This window comes from Botryllus schlosseri, chromosome 4 (assembly GCF_051294905.1).
Source record: "Botryllus schlosseri isolate E-star chromosome 4, Bs_hap1, whole genome shotgun sequence".
Taxonomy (NCBI): Eukaryota; Metazoa; Chordata; class Ascidiacea; order Stolidobranchia; family Styelidae; genus Botryllus; species Botryllus schlosseri.
Genome location: NC_137239.1, coordinates 25,213,479 through 25,231,244, shown reverse-complemented (window position 1 = coordinate 25,231,244; position 17,766 = coordinate 25,213,479). Strand labels below are relative to the sequence as shown.

General features: G+C 39.0%; 1 protein-coding gene and 1 long non-coding RNA gene across 2 annotated transcripts; both read right to left on the bottom strand.

The window, feature by feature from the left end:
• Positions 1-4,230: 4,230 nt before the first annotated feature.
• Positions 4,231-14,035, bottom strand: LOC145437558 (ras-related protein Rap-2a-like). Its single transcript, XM_080314826.1, has 4 exons — positions 13,814-14,035; positions 12,837-13,065; positions 7,337-7,567; positions 4,231-5,049 (listed from the first exon to the last, which is right to left on the bottom strand). Exons 1-3 carry the CDS (start codon positions 13,933-13,935, stop codon positions 7,376-7,378), a joined length of 543 nt encoding a protein of 180 aa, XP_080170952.1. The 5' UTR covers positions 13,936-14,035; the 3' UTR covers positions 4,231-5,049; positions 7,337-7,375.
• A 554-nt stretch (positions 14,036-14,589) lies between these two features.
• On the bottom strand, positions 14,590-17,766 carry LOC145437562 (uncharacterized). Its single transcript, XR_013914685.1, has 2 exons — positions 17,589-17,766; positions 14,590-17,388 (listed from the first exon to the last, which is right to left on the bottom strand). It is a non-coding gene; the product is annotated as an uncharacterized LOC145437562 (long non-coding RNA).

Sequence of the window (17,766 nt, the reverse complement as noted above, 5' to 3'; positions counted from 1 at the left end):
GCAAAGATAACTTCACGATGAAATGGCATGACTTGAAGTCTAAATTTGCGATGACTCTAAGTTCCCAACGCTGCCGTGTTGTAATATCAGTAAATGTATGGATTGCAAATGATGGTATCTCTCCTGTAAAATACTAGAGGCTGTCTTTCTTTCCATTCAAGTCAAGTCTAGACACCACCTATACAGCGCGGCCACTTGGTTTGAAATATTGAAATAGTGCAGTGGAGTGAGTGGACTTCATAATCAAAACAAAAATATTTGTACTCAACTCCATAGTGACACCTAACGAGTATTTGACGGATTTCGATTCAGGGAGGATCCCAATCAGGAATATTTTTGTGCCTCATTGTCACAGGAAACTCTTTTCTTGGTAAAGGGATCTTCCTTTCCTTCTATATGAATTTGTTTCAACATCTTCCTATCTTTTCATTGTATCGCAGTCTTGTGACGTTTTGAAATGATGAAAATAAAACTGATTGACTGATTTATTTATGTGCTACATCTTTCAGGCAAATTTAGCTTAGGCAGAGCTCCCACTTTGAATTGCTTTCTGGTTTTGAGCTGAATGATATCATATTCCTTACTTACGTCTCTTTATGGAGCAACGTATTGATACGATCCCCATTTGAGGGATCCCTGATAGAAAGAATAGGAGGCTGGCCATTGCGGCTTGCTGCTTCATTCCGTAACAACTCTGGTCTTCGTACTGCGTGAACAAGGACCTTTTACATGATTGATCGTCACGCAGATTATTCACATAGCTACATCCAGGGATAGCGCCGTTGTTGACCAGGGGCAGGGGCGGTATTATTATTTTTATCTGCCTAAGACGCGAAATGTACAACGGGATATAAGACAATGCGATGTAACCTAGTTCTTGTAAACAGCAAGGAGGATGTCAAAACGAATAAATACAGTCTTCCAATAAAACATCCACCTAGGCCTAATGCCCGATGAAACAGCGTACGATATTGATCTTTCGGATGTAGTGATAACCCTTTCTTAGCGGGCAACTCGAAACGGCGGAATGAGCGGACTGCGGAACTGGCATTCTAAACGGCCGTGAGGAAATACCAATAAAACACCGTGTGCGTCTTTTAGTTTAGTACGTTTGGGCGATTTCGATATCTTTTAACATAGCAAACACTCAGACAGGAGATCACGAAACAAACATCATGTAATGAAGTTATTTTATCGCCCGAATATATTTAATTACTATTTACGGACCCTACAGTTTCCAAGACCCTTCATGCAGGTCTACCGGGAAATCTGGTTACGTGATCTGGGAGGATAAAAAAAATTAATAGCAACATATATCATATAAGCAATTACGGAACATATTGACCGATTCAATCATGAATTGTAGAAATTTTTGGCGCTACACACGTTTAGGCGATGCAACGCGCCCCACTAGAAAGTAGGCTACAATAAACGTCGGTGAAAAGTTGCGGCAAAACGACTAACGATGGGGGTATAGGGGCGGAGCCCCCCCAGAAGTTTGAGATATCACCCTCTGGGGGGCCCAAGACCCACGTTTGAGGGGGGCTGACGAAGTGCTGTTACGGTCCTGGATCTCGCCTTCCGTGACATGCCTGTGTTCACTGTTCATGCCTCCTTTTTACATCGCCTAGGCCAGGTGGGTGTCTGATTTCGAAGTGTCGGCTACTCCAAGTCGTTTCGACACCTTCATCTTGTGGTGTATCGAAATCATGATATTTTTAGCAAGAAGTTGAATTTTACAAAAATGAATTCATATTTAACCGCTCAAGACACACCATGCGCGATGGCATGCAGAAGACATAATGCAGTAGAATGTGCATGTGCATTGTGCACTCAGTGCAGATGTAAAAACGACCAAGTACACGGTCTTTCAATGTAATTTCCAGCTCGGCTTAATGCCTCATATAAAGGTGTTTGATGTTATCTATTCGTCTGTCTTTTAAACGCATTTCCTCGCTATTTTTCATCCTTCCTTTGTCACTTGCTAGGTCTTTTCGGTGGGCTCTTTTCCTGAAGACGCCAGAGGAGCAGCGATGTAGGGAAGCAGCCCAGATAAACCTCCTACACTTCGAAACGTGCTACTATATCTACCAATTACGTCGACTGTCCTGCCTAACAGCGACCGCTCAAAAAGTGCTGAAACCACGGGGGCGAGAAATACAGATAATTTTCTTCTGTACCATCAAGGTACTCGGAGGATGGAGATGCGACGTAGTCACAGGGTTATCGAGACAGCACCTGTGTGTCTCTCTCCAGCAACCAACCGGCCAAAAAGTAGTGGACCAAGTATCCCATGTTGAATATCGAACCGTCGTGGAAATATCGTGGAGCGCATTTCATTATCTATTATGAACCACTGATCACAGCTTGATGGAAACATGTCTCACATACCTCATTCCTTACCCAGTTGCTTTTGTAAAACTGTCATAACACCCAGCCATATCCCCTTCCATTCTTGAACCAACTGGCGGCACTGCACTATTATTATTACGACAGTTGCACCCTTGTCCACGTAATAGAACACAAAGATGCAGATAATATTTTCATTTGTTAATATCATATTGACATATTAAAAAAGAACACAAATATCGAGTATTTGCGCAAAATAAAAGTTACAAGCCAAAGAGAAGGTCAAACATGGTCGCTGCGCCGAGAGATACCATCAGTGAAAGAAATATGACAAGACATCGTTGTAGTGCATGGTACAAAATGACTGTAATTCACAACATTCCCAAAACTATGATAGAAGAACCACCAATGTCATGACAAATGCCTTGATATAGCTATATATATATATACATCGGGATGTACCGCATGTAGTGGATCAGGTACGATGCGCGACAGAATGGTGCTTCAATTTCAACAACACATGTCGAGAATCAATACTAGGCAAATCTGAAGACGAAATACGAGCATGTTCCAGATATTACCCACCATTGACTACACTAGCGATAATGTCAGGGAATGAAACAGCTCAACATGCACAATAACAGGATTCATCATTTGCTTGACATAAAAACACAATACCGACTGGCTTACCATTCGCAATAGATGAAGTACGGGCTCAAAACCGATTTCCAACCTTCATGATAAATAACAAATATGCATATTCAAAGACTACGTCGAACACAATGCAATAAACCTATTGAGCGCGGAAATATATCATTATTCAAGTATCACGAAATGTCTACCTGCATGGCACTACACGCGTATGCTGACTGCTCAGGCAACATATGCCGAGTACGGTAACAGTTATGCAACAAAAAATAATATCACATTGTTGCCAGCATTGGGACCAAGGCACACAAGCTCGCTAACGGCTTTAGGTTTCAAATCATGGGATTTACAGCTAGTCCGACCAAGTAGCAATATTTGCTTCGAGTAGTAAGAACTAAGCAGATTTTCGATTGTAGAATTTCAACTTGATGCAATCGCAGCACGGTAGGCACCAATGGAATATAGTCCGCAATGACTCAAACGCCCGAACGTCTCATTAAAACACCATATGACTTAAGTTTGAGTAGGAAGCAATTTCTGATCTGTTCAACCACTACGACTGAGTCACAAATCATTGAAAAAAAACGCAAATTATCAAAAGTTGGATATCACCGGGGTACTCGCACCCTACTTGCAACAGAGTCGAAATTTAACGGCAAAAAGAGCACGATTTCAATACTTTGTCGCACTCCGCGCAGCTACCAGCGAGACAGCGTTTCCACGATAGAGCTGCCGTACATCTGAACAACGACACAAAAAAAACGCAAAGCATTTGGCAATTCTATAACGCGGGGGTAGTAACAGTCAATTCATAGACCCGGAAATTCGTCGCTGGGCCGTGTAACTTGAAAACTGATATGAATACTTACGAAACAGGAATGAAAACAATAAAATGGTAATCGACTGCCGCAATCGGCCGGAAAAGCGTGGCAATGCGACCAATCTAGATATTCGTCGCAATGATAACTGACCCTACAGCTGGGATAATGCCCCATAGCAAAAATCGCAGAGAAACGAACATCTCAAAGGTTTTTCTTCTAAACTACAAACATATGCGGTCAGGTGAGAAAATAACATTGAATTTCAATCATAGGCAAATGGAGAAACGTGTAAATAACGAGATAGATCTTTATCCTAACAAACATCGTGCGCAGACAACAACTCCAGTCCACTGGTGTGACAAGTGAAAACGTGTGTGGACGTAAACCAAAACAAATTGACCGCTGTGCTTCAGACGGGGGTGATTAGCGGGTACTGATGAAAAAAATTGCGCGAATACTTTGGGGGGTGACTATCGGATTGTTAGGAGTGCTTGAATTAATGTGGGGTTACTGGTAGCACGATTTGTTCGTGGAGAAATTCCCACAACGGACAGCAGTCAGCTATTTTTTTTTATGAAAAACCAGATTCGTTTCAAAACATTATGATCGAAACTCCATTCGGATGCAGCAACTAATGGTGCACAAGACACATGAGTTCCATGATATTTGTTATGATGGTCAGTTCAAATTTCGAATACCTTGTCTCGCATAGACACCTGCTTTGTTCAATTGGGTGCAGAAGCTGATCGTCGTCTTGATAAGTGGGAGGCATTTAGGTGTAAATCTATGTTCGCTATCATCATCGAAACAGGAATTTCACGATTAAAATCCATGCGCTACTAAAGATGACACAATTAACAATACCTGATAAAATTTCGAGCGACGGTGAGGAGTCACTTTACGCGGGATCCATATTTAGAGCAAACGGAGACTTGTAAGTGCAACGAAAAAGTTACAATGGAAGCGATGGGAACGCAAAGGAGAACGTGTTTGTCATTATTTTAGAACGGGAAATTTGTACCACGTGCACACGAGAGATCGCTGATTGAAAATGGCTTCGGAATAAAGCAAGACTCCTCCCGGTATTGCCAATGACTCTGCCATAAAATACTTCAAGGCAAAGTTCTGATGTACAAGCGTTCTCAGGCCGCTAGTTACAGTTCTTTCTCGGTACAAGTTAGCTACGGACGGGAGGTCCACCATCATATTACAAGACATCTCCGTAGCGGACCTGAAAAAAGTCAATATAAGACACCACTCACCAAAACGTTTGCATTGAATATTTTCTATGAATCCTAGCTACAGTAGGCCTATCATGTATCGCGTAATATCTTCTCCTCTAGGAGTGGTCAGACCATTCACGATTTCAAGGGTGGTAGGAAACACTGGAATCTCAAATCTCAGTACGCAGATGGGATAATACACCATACCAATTACATACCCCCTTGTAAGTTCGTTTCGCCACAACATTATACCACAGGACGCAAGCTACTATCGAGTTACAATGCCATCCATCCTAGTAATCAATATTACGATACAACACACTCGATATACCGACATGATTACCTGTTGACTGTGATAAAGTATAGAATTATGCATGTAAAATCAGGCCCGCTATGTTCAACTAGGACAAATTGACCAGGTGACCAGAACCAAATGACATAGTATACCTGCTTGTTTACAAGATGATAGAGATATTAGTTAGTCAAGTTAGTACTGTACTGCTTTGTGCTTTACTGTGCATAGAGTTAGTAAATAGAGTTAGTGATAATATGCAACACTACTAAAAACTATAGACGGCTTGAAAGCAAACATTGAAAGTGATATGCAGTGCACGGTGTGTGCTACGTCTCAGATGTGCCGTAAATAATATGGTATTATGTAACATACAGTCCGTGTACATAACACAGGAATATACTTTTTCACAAGCCATAGGCGTAGGCCATAGTGTTATAGCCTTGTAATCAATTTAGAGGTGTGTTAACGACAAGTTACTTGGTGATTGCATGGAACTAAACTGCTGTTAGGACTAAATACAACACCACAAAGTATGCTAAAAGAGGCACAGATTTCAACCGCAATGCAATTAGCAGCCTGTCACATTCACCAAGGGAACAATACGCCAGTACACTTCTAGCCAGGAACCACCGTGATATATTCATTTCATAGAAAGAAAGGCCACTAGACATGATGTTACACGTAATGAATTACACCAGGCACCACTGTCTGGCCATTCCAAATCCTATAGTTATTACTCGATACAATTAAATGTAAGATATACTTAATCCTAATAGCGAAGGCTGCCACTGCATAGCCTGGGGTAACGAAACGAAGATATAATTGAAGTGAATATCTGGAGAGTGCACCTTAGCAATATTCTTCACGCCAGGCTAAAGTCAGTAGGCAGACAGTGCCGTCTGTAGGACTCCATTTCACGGTGACAGAATACATAAAGCACTTATGATTCACTGTCCAAATACATTGGGCGTTTTCAAAGGGAGATATAAGATCAGAAACAATACCACATCTTTGTAACAACACAAAAGGGAAATGAAACACAATAACGGTGTTCAAGACCATTTATTACAACTTTTCCGGCTATCCACGATTAGCTAATGCCTTGCTTCCTGACAGAATAGTGAACAAGTCACCACTTTCATGGTAAACCAAACTGTGGTATTTATGTGAATCAGAAGTTACCACACCGTGTACTGCAGCATGGAATAAAATGTCAATCAATGACAGTTTTCATGTCTGTTGGAGTTTAGCTAGTTTGGTATAGGCTACTGGCAACTATGACTGCACGCACACTGCACAGTCCATATGACTAAGCATAGTCATGTTTTCTTTCATTTGCAAGCCAAACTAAATGGAAATAGCAATGTTTCAAGAAAATTACCTCCATAAAGTGAAATATAAGCTGCTTACCTCATAGGATGGCAGGTTGAAATATCACAATTTTCGATTACTAATTTTTACGTTTAACTAGAATTTCCAAGTTACAAATTTGCTTCTCAGTGAGAATTTGTTTCCCCTGTTTAAATGTAGCTCGTGATTCAGACAACCTCACAACATCCCCCGAATAGTACGAAGCAGAGTTACTAAACTGACACACCGCAGTTCGAACACGGACCTTGTCAGTGTTGGATCCGAACTTCATCTGTGCCAGTATTAAGGCTACTCGATTTTTTAAACAAAACCAAATCCATCATCGTTGATTTAAAAACTACAATTCGGTCATTTCTTTCGCCAATACTGCTTTACCGGATTTTGCATATATAGTTTATAGTTATATAAAATATCGTTATGTCATATTACACTTTTTTCACTATAAATTATCTCACGAGAGAACGGACACAAAAAAATTTAAACTTTTGTAACTGGACTGGACATTTGCTAAAACTAGTTAAGTATTCCTCGTATAGCCTGTACTAGACTGAACCGCATCTGCTATACCTTTCGAAGTAGATAAAGGGATGGATCATCACCGATGGCGGACAAAGAAAACAATCACGTACCCGACTTCAATCTTGGTTGTGTTGGAGCTCGGCCGACGGCTACAATATGGCGCAGCACGGCCCGCTACTTTGCGGCTGCGCCATGAAGTTCATTTCCCGTACAATTTCCGTAAAAAGTTCGTCGACGTTCTTTTTGCTCTTTGCCGACGTTTCGAGAAACGGGCAGCCCCAGTTATTTGCGAGCGTCGCCCCCTCTGGCGTTCGTACTTCTCGTTCCGATTCAAGATCGACCTGGACGAAGAAATCGAAAATGACAAATACCATATATACTCTTTTAGAGCATTAGCAGTAGGGCTGGGCAAAATGATTCCAATACTCGAATCTGAATCGCGTATTAATTTTAATGATTCGAGTCGAATGGTAAATGACTATTTTTTCGAGTACTCAAGTTATACGCTCCTTGTAACTAAAAGTTGATTTACTAACGAGAATTTTAGTTTCGATTCTATTTTCCACTGGGAAAGCTTTGAAACCTTGATTGGCCGTGTCGCAGCATACGAGATCTAGCACAAAAGCTACGAACGTTACAGGAAATAACACATTTACGAAGTAATGATCATCCCACAACATTGTCAAGAAGTGCAATGAAATTGGTATGGTCGAAAATATACCTAAGTATCTCTAATGTGACGGATAACAGGGATTATGTTCTTTGTGGTGCCATAAAACGTACATATCTGAACGTTGACATTGACATGTACATTCTGTTGTGACCTCATAATGAGTGATACTCGAATACTCGAAGCGTAATACGTGATTCAGAATCGAATCACTCAGGTACTCGATTTTGCCCAGCCCTAATTAGCGGAGGTGAGTGTGCAATGTACATACATTGACTTGAACAATTAGATATTAATTTCAGTTGTCTAACTAAAGCGCAACGGTAATCTGATTTGCGACATAGTTCTATTCTCAAATTTCAATTTTAATTCTAATTCTAATTTCCGGTTTTCCTGAAAATGTTACAGGAGAACTGCATAGTTTGAAATCACCCAAGCATGGCGTACAGACAGTTGGCATTCTCATCCTTTGATTCCATATGAACTTGATTGTTGTTGTATTCTTTTGCGAATTCAGTAATTCTAATTCTAATTCGGAAAACCAGCTATAATTCTAAACCAAGTTTATAAAGCTGGAAATTCTCTAGTTTTTCAACTCTGTATGCATAATCCTTTGCGCGACTTGAGCGAAGGACTAGTCCAGACAGATCAGGTGCATTTGGATAAAGCAGCAATTCAAATGATAATTCGAAGAAAAGGCAACTTCACCGGTATTGATAACCTATGCGCAATTGCACATGGACTGAAAACCCCAGCTAGCAGGCTATTACAGATCCCTGTAATCCCTGTATATCTACCTACTGGTCTACGTATCAACAAGTCAGTAGGACTTAATAGTCCCAAACACCCGAAATGGTTCATACATCGGAATCTTTGTTGGCCGGAACAAACAGAATAGTATGTGAAATGTTTGACAACGAAGACATGTAGTACCAGTACTAGTGAGTAGTGTTGCCCTTATCCGGGAAAACAGATTCAATATATACGTCTCAAACGATTATTCCTTAGCATGTGTATTAATTTCCAACGGAATTCGCGCGTCTCATGATGTTGTCGCATGGGCCTTCCGATGTAGGCTTGAGTAAATACACATTAAAGTGCTTGAGAAAACGTTACGCCATTAAACATTTTAAAATTCACTTATCTACCGAAGGCAAACATCTTCCAGAATACTACGAGAAAAAAACATTAGCCACGGGTATTGACATGATAAATTTCATTATCAAGCCAGTGCCGCATTCCGTTTGGTGACATTGAGATTATCTAATTTCATTAGTGTGTCGTTGTATCTTGTATCATACCAATATCTTGGTGGTCAACCAGCCAAACATAACACACTTGAGACTAACAGCCATCTGTTATTGAAGTACTATCATGATCAAGGACATAATGATGGCCCAATTGGTGTACCGTTGCAAGTTGTATCTTAGGAAGTTAATGAAATTACTATTACTCAATTAGATCCATTGTTAACACGGGGAAGTTGGTAACTGCGTTTGAAAGCCACAGGTCTAGCAAAAATCTACACAACAAAAATTCTGCCAAAATCAATCATTCACTCGAAAGCTGCTGTGACTGCGAAAATAATTACCATCTTGCATATCCAGTCTGACTGCAATCCAATAAGAAACAGAAAATGTTGTTGTCTGTGTGCGAAAACTGAGGAAAACATTTTTCTAATCTTATGCATATCCTATGCATAATGCAAGATAGGCAATGTATTAATTTGATCATAACTGGCCTACATGCATCTACAATCATGTCAACGCTAGCAGTTTCACACAACCAGTTTCCAATAACACGCCAATAAGCAATTTTAAAAGTCATTATACTTTGCACAGTAGATCAGCAGCAGTAAATGAGTATAGCCTACTATTCAATTATATATATCTTCAAGTAAACATGTGCAAATAAAATTTGTTTACATAACATTCCAGTATGATCCATCATTAAGGAGTTTGAGGCCTATTTTCCCCAGAATATTTGAAGTGAAATATTGTACTGCGATTTTCAGTGACACAAATATTAACATCATTTCAGTCACAAAACTGTAACATGATGGAAGAAATGTTAACGAGGATGAAACCAATAAATGTCAAGTTTAACCAGTATTATTAAAACAACAGACTTTTGGGCACAGCACATTACATAAATCCCAGATACAAACCTATAAATAACAACGAAACATATGATATATTGACCAATTGTTCATATGTTTTCAATTAATTGTCTACAACATCCAAATGCTGCACATCCGGTTTATCTCCAAGACAGATTTATCACCGCCTAATACAGTAGTGTAGTCTTGATTTGCACACATACAAAAGATGACTTGTGTTCAATTTCTAATCTAGGGAACTGGCAATGTTAAGTATTCTTTTACCAATAACAAGATCCTATCTGCAGATTAACCAGACACTTGATACCTCAAGAATACATCGGCAGCAATTTGAAACTATTCAATACCATACATGATTCCCACTGGCAAGTTTTTCAACACAAATACCAACAACCCCGATCCACCATGGCTTATTCTTTTTAATGTACATAGATGTTCGGTAAGAAATCTAAACTAGAATCTGAGTTGCGTTCTAAATTTCTAACATTCCACATCAGCTATCACCACGCACCATGCCATTGGCGCTTCAGGTGATACATTTACATTTCCTCTATGGTATATCTTCACTTAATAACTGCCGACTATGAAAGGATATAGGAAGCACACCTTGTACATTATTATGTTAATAAGAACAATTACACCAATCAAAATGACGATGACAATGAATTTGTCTCAAGACAAGGCCAATCAAGAACAAAACTTGGTGAAAATTACACGTCCTAAAGCATATTATGCAATTCTGATTTTGTAACAAATCAACGGAAAGGAAGAATGAATCAATCGTCCAATCAACACATTCGCAGACCAAACAAAAATCTTCTCGTATGTGACAATGAAACAAGTTATATAGCCAAGTCATGGAGAATCAGCACTGAAATCTCGTATCAAAGAACATACTATACCATGGTTATATGATATTCACACAAATTATCTACGAATTTACATCAGCTGTGGTTTCAAAATGCTGCTCGTAAAAGACAGTGCCTTGCTCATACGTTAACATTGCAACCAATAGCCGGTATTCAGAACATCAAGAATGGACTTATCAAATCGCAAGGACTTGAATTGCGTCATAAGTTTTGCCATAAATGAGACGAAACCTGGAATTTTGCCACAGTAAGGAAGTTATTAAATCATTTTGATACTCTCAATAAAAGTGGAATTTATTGCTACAGGTTAGCGTGACTACTATAATCATCAATGATAACTACAGAAGGTAGAATGTTGTTGTTGAAGTAAAATTCAAATAATGGAACTTAATCAAGAGCCAGATGACTCGGCCTGTGTACACATGTAATTGAGAGAAAATGCCAACCAGAGACCACGCACTACCTGGGAGTTAACCAAAAAAGTTCTGCTCCGCCTACGTCTGTTTGGTTTCAAGCCACAAACATAATGCAAACACAAAGCAGCTAAACTCATGGGGGATAGGCATTCTTAACAAAGCAGTTCCTGATTCAGAGGGAAGTAATCTTTCATTTCTCATCATTAGAAGACTAAGATTGAAACAAAGCGACCACCAAACACATGCCCCTTTCATACACGAGTCCCAATATCATCCATTCAAAGATATGATAGCAATCAAATTATAAAGAGCTAGGCTACACTGCGCTGTTTACTATGCCAATATCATGTGCCCAGAATAAATGAAGGCATAATTCTCAAGAAAAATTGGATTATTAATCATCAGAGATCGCATCTGTCCTTTGAATTTCGGCTTACGGCATTGAACTAACAAAAATGACTTGCTACTATGCTAATCATAAGCCTTATAATAATAATAATAATAATAATAGACGTTATAAGTAGGCAAACACTTCTCTTCATTTGGATCTTAGACTACTGAATGCAACTTATAAATACAATCCCAGTGAGTAACAATCACCCCATTGTAAAGGTTGCAAGAGCACATTGAACATACCTTCATGTGTAAAGTTATACTTTTAAATGTGATAATATTGACCAGTCACAGATGTATCAAATCTCATTTTTACATGATAGCCTTAGACCAGGGGTTCTTAAACTGAAGTGACCCGCGAAATAGTTCCAGGGGGTTTGAGAACGAGCAATGATGAAATACACACATCATCAGGAAACTACACAACCAAATTATCCTTTGGGAATGACTTCGTGACTGTGACCGCCTTGTTAGTCATCATTCAGCTTATTTTAGGCATGGAATAACGGTTAGACTTGATGTGCCGACCTTTTTACAGTCATCAATCCAACAGCCTAAATTGAGGTTGAGACACAAAGTGACGACCTATTTTTTAGTCATCAACTTCTGAAATTTCGGAGCGACACGAAACAGGGTCAGCAATCAAAAAAGCCAAAGAACCTCTGCCCCGGGAAGTGCATCCAATGTGTTTCAGCAACTATACACGAACCACAAAATGGGTTTTGTGGTAAAAACTCCTAATTTATCGACCCACACTTTGACAACTTAACTACAAAATTCTTGTTAAATTAGATTAATTATAGCGAAATGCCAGAAATCTAACTCTAATGTATGGTTTTCCAAAAATGCTACAGGAGAACTCTGTATACTACGAAACGGGCCAAGTTTGGCGTACAGACTTGGCATTTTTATACTTATATATGAGGATGAGCCCAGATTTGATAGGAACTGAACTTCATTTTTGTTGTATTTCTTTCCAATTCAGAACAACATCCACCTTCAGAGTTTCTGCAAACTCAGCAATTTCAATTCTAATCTCATTTGGAAATGCTGAAAATTTTCCAGTCATTCAACACTGATCAGACCGAGCCAAACGAAACATCAGTAGAGGGCCTAGTGCAGCATACGAACAACATGTCTCACCTTATTGCCTACTAAAATAATTGGTACCCGATCCGTCCCCTTCACCCTGCAGATCTGCTCGCGCATTGGCTTGATGTCGTGGAATGATTGCGCGTTGACAAGCGAATACACTAATATGAAACCTTGGCCGTTTTTGATGTAGAGATCGCGCATCGACGCAAACTGTTCCGTGCCCGCCGTGTCCAGGATTTCCAGGATTGAAGGGGCACCGTCGACTTCGATTTCTTTCCTGAAACGGTATTTGAAACAATCTCATCGTCGCTGGGAGAATCGCACAATGAAGATTTTTCTGTATTCAAACAACTAGCTCCTCTGCACAATCAACCATTTGAAGTAGAGTCTCTCAGAACATACGTGTATATTGTACAAGCTACCAATCAGGTTAGTTGTCAGTCAACTAAATACCGTACTTTGTCACTAGTTCTAATTTTAATTTTTAGATTTCAAAACCGAGTGGTTCTAGTCCAGTTGCGAGATATGAAAAGTCAGCAGTTCTAGTTCTACTTCTAGTTGTACAGTTCGAGAATCCGGTAATTTGTACAAATCCATTTGAGGTACAAAAGTTCAATATACATTAAACAATTGGTGATATCATTTGTTGATATACAGTTAGTTGAAATCTCTGCTAGTTGCTGACGATTACCCCTAACGATTGTCCGAAAACATTCAGTTTTATTTCAATATACTTATATTTGTTCAATCTCAAGCAACCATCTAGAAAACTTGCAACAAAAAATTTTCTCTTCGCATCAAAATCTTTTCGACAATACCCAAAGCATCCATTGAATGAAATTGAATATAGGACACTTAATTGTAATCGGGAAAATACTCAGTCCAGGAATGTTTAATGATCAATTGGATCTCAAGGCATACTACATCACGAGCGTATTTTCTGAAATTACTTCAACTTTGAAAAACAACTCAATTCCACGTACATTCAACGACGACAAACATAAATATGGGGCCTAAAAACATACCTGTAAAAGTCTTCAATGGTTGGATCATATTTTTCGGCAAACGTGCCAGTGACAAATTGCACAGTGAGAGCACTTTTCCCGACCCCGCCCGAGCCGAGTACCACTACCTTAAATTCCCTCATGATGGCAGATCTATTCTGCTAATGCTGGATTGAACGTTCTCAGGTAGAAGACGACAGTTATCAACTGGTCAGTATCTACATAAAACAGTAACGAAGGTTTCTGGTAAAGAAAAGACAGTTTCTATTAAATGGACAGATGTAGTAGGAAAATATATTCGCCATGATGGGAAGCAACGTTCCGAATACCCTTAAAAGGGGGAAACTGTTGCCATTAACATTGAAAATAGTAGTCAAAGCCTGTGCTTTAACAATGTACTACACCATAACACCACCATACTATGCAATAAAAAATAGGACACCACATTTGCACAATGATAGAAGCATAATTAAAAGTCGTAAAGTTACATTCGCTTGTAATTCTATTGTTACTTATATGCCTGGCAGCGATCAGCTCAATCACTAAATCCACACATTACTATCTGCCTAGTTATATATCATCATTTTGTAATACCATCACAGTCTAAATTTTACAAACTCTGGTACAGACACTATTACGATCATCGATAGACAGAGCCAGCCAATATATGGACTCTTGAGAATTTCATCAAAACTTGTTTTCGTGGCATGAGACAAAGACTTTAATAGCAGCTTCACAGATAACTACATATGACAAAGAATATTTTCAATGGTTCATACAGAATGATATAGCAAGGGAATAACAAAGGGTACATAACACTGCCTTTTGCGTACTGCATGAAACCAACCTAGTTATGTCTTATAAATTTAGTATTCCATATTCGAATTATTCACGATGATATATCCTGTCTCTCCTTGATGATCCAGCCTACATGACTGTATGGGGTATGCAACCACTAAACAGTTATAACATGTACTTTGTCAAGTTATGCAATGTCAACTTATCTGCTTGCTATCTACCACAAAATATCTCAGAGGCAGCATTTAATTCCCTGCAGGTGGGCATGGCAGACTGCTAATTAGAAGTTCAAGGTTCAGATTGCTGTGAAACCTGCCTACCTTCAATTACAACTAACTAGATGTCTGTTTCAATGAACATACAGGTACGAAATAGAACTACCAATTACAATATCCAGTATCTATATCTTAGTTTTATCAACGAGGGACGTCATTAATTGTAGTGCACCAACGTAAAGATAGATAATATTCTGAATTAGTACTGAGCATCACAATTCCAAGACTGCAAAAGCTGTTTAGTGGATTAGCTGTATATTGTATAATCTTCAATACCCAGCACATCACAGAAGAAATTTGATAGCGAGAGCAAAATGGTCAAATGAAAGAGAGAGAGTCCTTCTATACATGGATTCTCCTGTGATAATAAGCGATGGAGCACACCACGGAACTTGAGATGCACATAATAATAGGGCCACCACTAAAATTTCTCAATGGAGTCCATACAAGCGATATACCCATCATTGTGTGCAGAAAAGAGAAACATGCCGCTGTATTGTGCGTAACATTATTCCATTCGGGTAAATATCAGAATTGACACTGTCGAACCCCTGCATCTAGTCTGCCAACACAGAAACTACTACTAGCTTGGGGTATGGTCGCTGCACATAAAAACTAAATCAAAATGTTTTCTGGTAATGATTTTGGCACAAGACATTCGACTAATCTTGTTAGCACACATAAAGTCATAAGCATTATTCACTATTCACATCGAACAGTGTGAAATATAATAAAAATGAGTAGCTCCGCAACGAAATTTTGAATTCATTAATATACAAAAATTGATTCCTCTGTCAATACAAAAAACAGTATAACGGAAAAAGCATGCTCCAACGATGACGACGCTAATAAAATATTTATGACTTGGATCAAACACTTAGGATACTGGTGACTAAAATCTATTGCCAGAGGCATACTTACAGTAAATAGATAATACTGATAAACGCAGATAAGAAATGGGTGGTAACAATAACAATACAGACTGCAGAAGTAAGCATGAAATTGATGGGCACGAATGGTGACTTATTCACAAAAATTGATGTGTCTGAAACCTTTAGCTTTTGGGATAGGTTTAGATTCATCTTATTGGTCATCAAGTATAATATGCATCAATGTACAATTTATCTTTATATAGAGCATTTCTTTATTTCAGAAATGGATTCATTATGCTTCACATTAAAATAAACCAAAGACTAGCGAAGAAATCACATTTTACAAAAAGTAGTGGCTAATACTGTAGCATTACCATGCTGCTAAGAAGAGTAGCCTAGCCTGTGACCTGCCATTGCAATCAATGTTTCAGTCATTGTCAAGTAGTTGGACCGGATATTTGTGATAATTTTATCCATACAATCATTGTTGATCCACGATAGCTTTAGACTACTATAAAAAGCGGACATTGCTCTAATTCCATTGAACACTTCGAATTGTGGTACAGGCAATTTACAAGCACTAAGCTATCGTACTCATACGTTACATATCTTACAAACTTTCCAAGATATTTACCGTTAATGTTGGATGCTTAATGTGTAAGTAAACGTGAACTTGTCTAAATGTGTAATGTATCTAAGTAAACGTGAACTTAGATACATTACACATTTGACATGTACCTTGCAGGCTTATGGAGAGCATTGAGATCCCAAGAGAGGTTAGCAATATTCTGACCTCAACGCCCCTGTTGGACCTGGCATGATCTATAATGTGTGAAAATTTTCTGACAAATATTGCTAGTTGTAATATTTTTAGGGGCAGCATATGACAAGACTACGCAGTTTCAGTGTTTATTCATCAGACAAAAGGTAAATTTCCTAGCCCTTGCTCTGCATCCCCACCAAAGGGGGTCGCAGCCTCGGAAAATGACAAGAGATTACAACCTCGAATCGGTTAATGCACGCGTGTACGCTCGCGCGCTTCATCTCAGATGCCAGTTCAGTGCGTGCCTATTCCATAATAGACTTTCATAACGAATTGCGGTACTACCCTTGTAATTGAGTGCCCATCTCTGTAAAGTTGAAACAGTTTTGTACCATAGGCTACCAAATTTAGACATCTGCCTAATGTTTTCCATGCTATTTCCTGATTTCCCATAGTGAGGGTAATCCCTAGTCAGTAGCCATCCACCAATTATTTGGTGATTAAAGGACTATATACTCCATCTATGTCATTTCGAAACCCTCCTTTATTTTCATTATATTGCAGTGTTGTGGTGTTTCTGAATGAATAAAATTTTCCATAAATGATGGACTGATCATAGTCCATACCTACAGACAGCAATAAAATATAAGTATTGTCATTATGATACAAACATCAGCTTTCAAGTAGAAACAACTAATACTACAGGGAATAGTTAGATACACAGTTGTATCAGCAATATGCATATACAAAACTGATAACTTTCAACACGGTAATGCAAGGCACGCCAATCTAGCTGTTGTTGGCACTGACAAAATGAGGTAGGAAAGGAATTCAGCGGGTTAATTCCTGATGGATCATAACGAGCTCTCACAATATTCTGCTTCCTACCTACACAAGCTAAGAAATGTGCACAAGTCCGGCACAGCATGGAGCTGTTGACGGCCGATAACGTGCTGACTCGCCATAAATATGCAACACAGATAGCAAATGAGGTAGGAAATGAATTCAACGGGTTAACTCCCGATGGATCATAAGCCATTTTATTTAAACAAATTCCGAGCTCTCCTAATATTCTGCTTTCTAACTACGCAAGCAAAGAAATGTGGAACACAAGTCCGGCACAGCATGAAACTGTTGAAGTCCGATAACGTGCTGACTCGCCATAAATGCGCAACAACAGAGATAAGTAAGATGACAAATGGGAATCTTCGACCATAAATCAAAATCTGTATTACAGAAACCTCCCAACGCACGGTGCAGACATTA

Bases quoted from the DNA above. Each gene is read 5' to 3' on its own strand.
- LOC145437558 (XM_080314826.1), bottom strand. From the start codon at position 13,935: ATGAGGGAATTTAAGGTAGTGGTACTCGGCTCGGGCGGGGTCGGGAAA. The intron at 13,066-13,813 runs GTATGTTTTTAG...ATACCGTTTCAG, and splicing joins ACCATTGAAGACTTTTACAG to GAAAGAAATCGAAGTCGACG. The intron at 7,568-12,836 runs GTGAGACATGTT...TTCTTCGTCCAG, and splicing joins TTATTTTAGTAGGCAATAAG to GTCGATCTTGAATCGGAACG.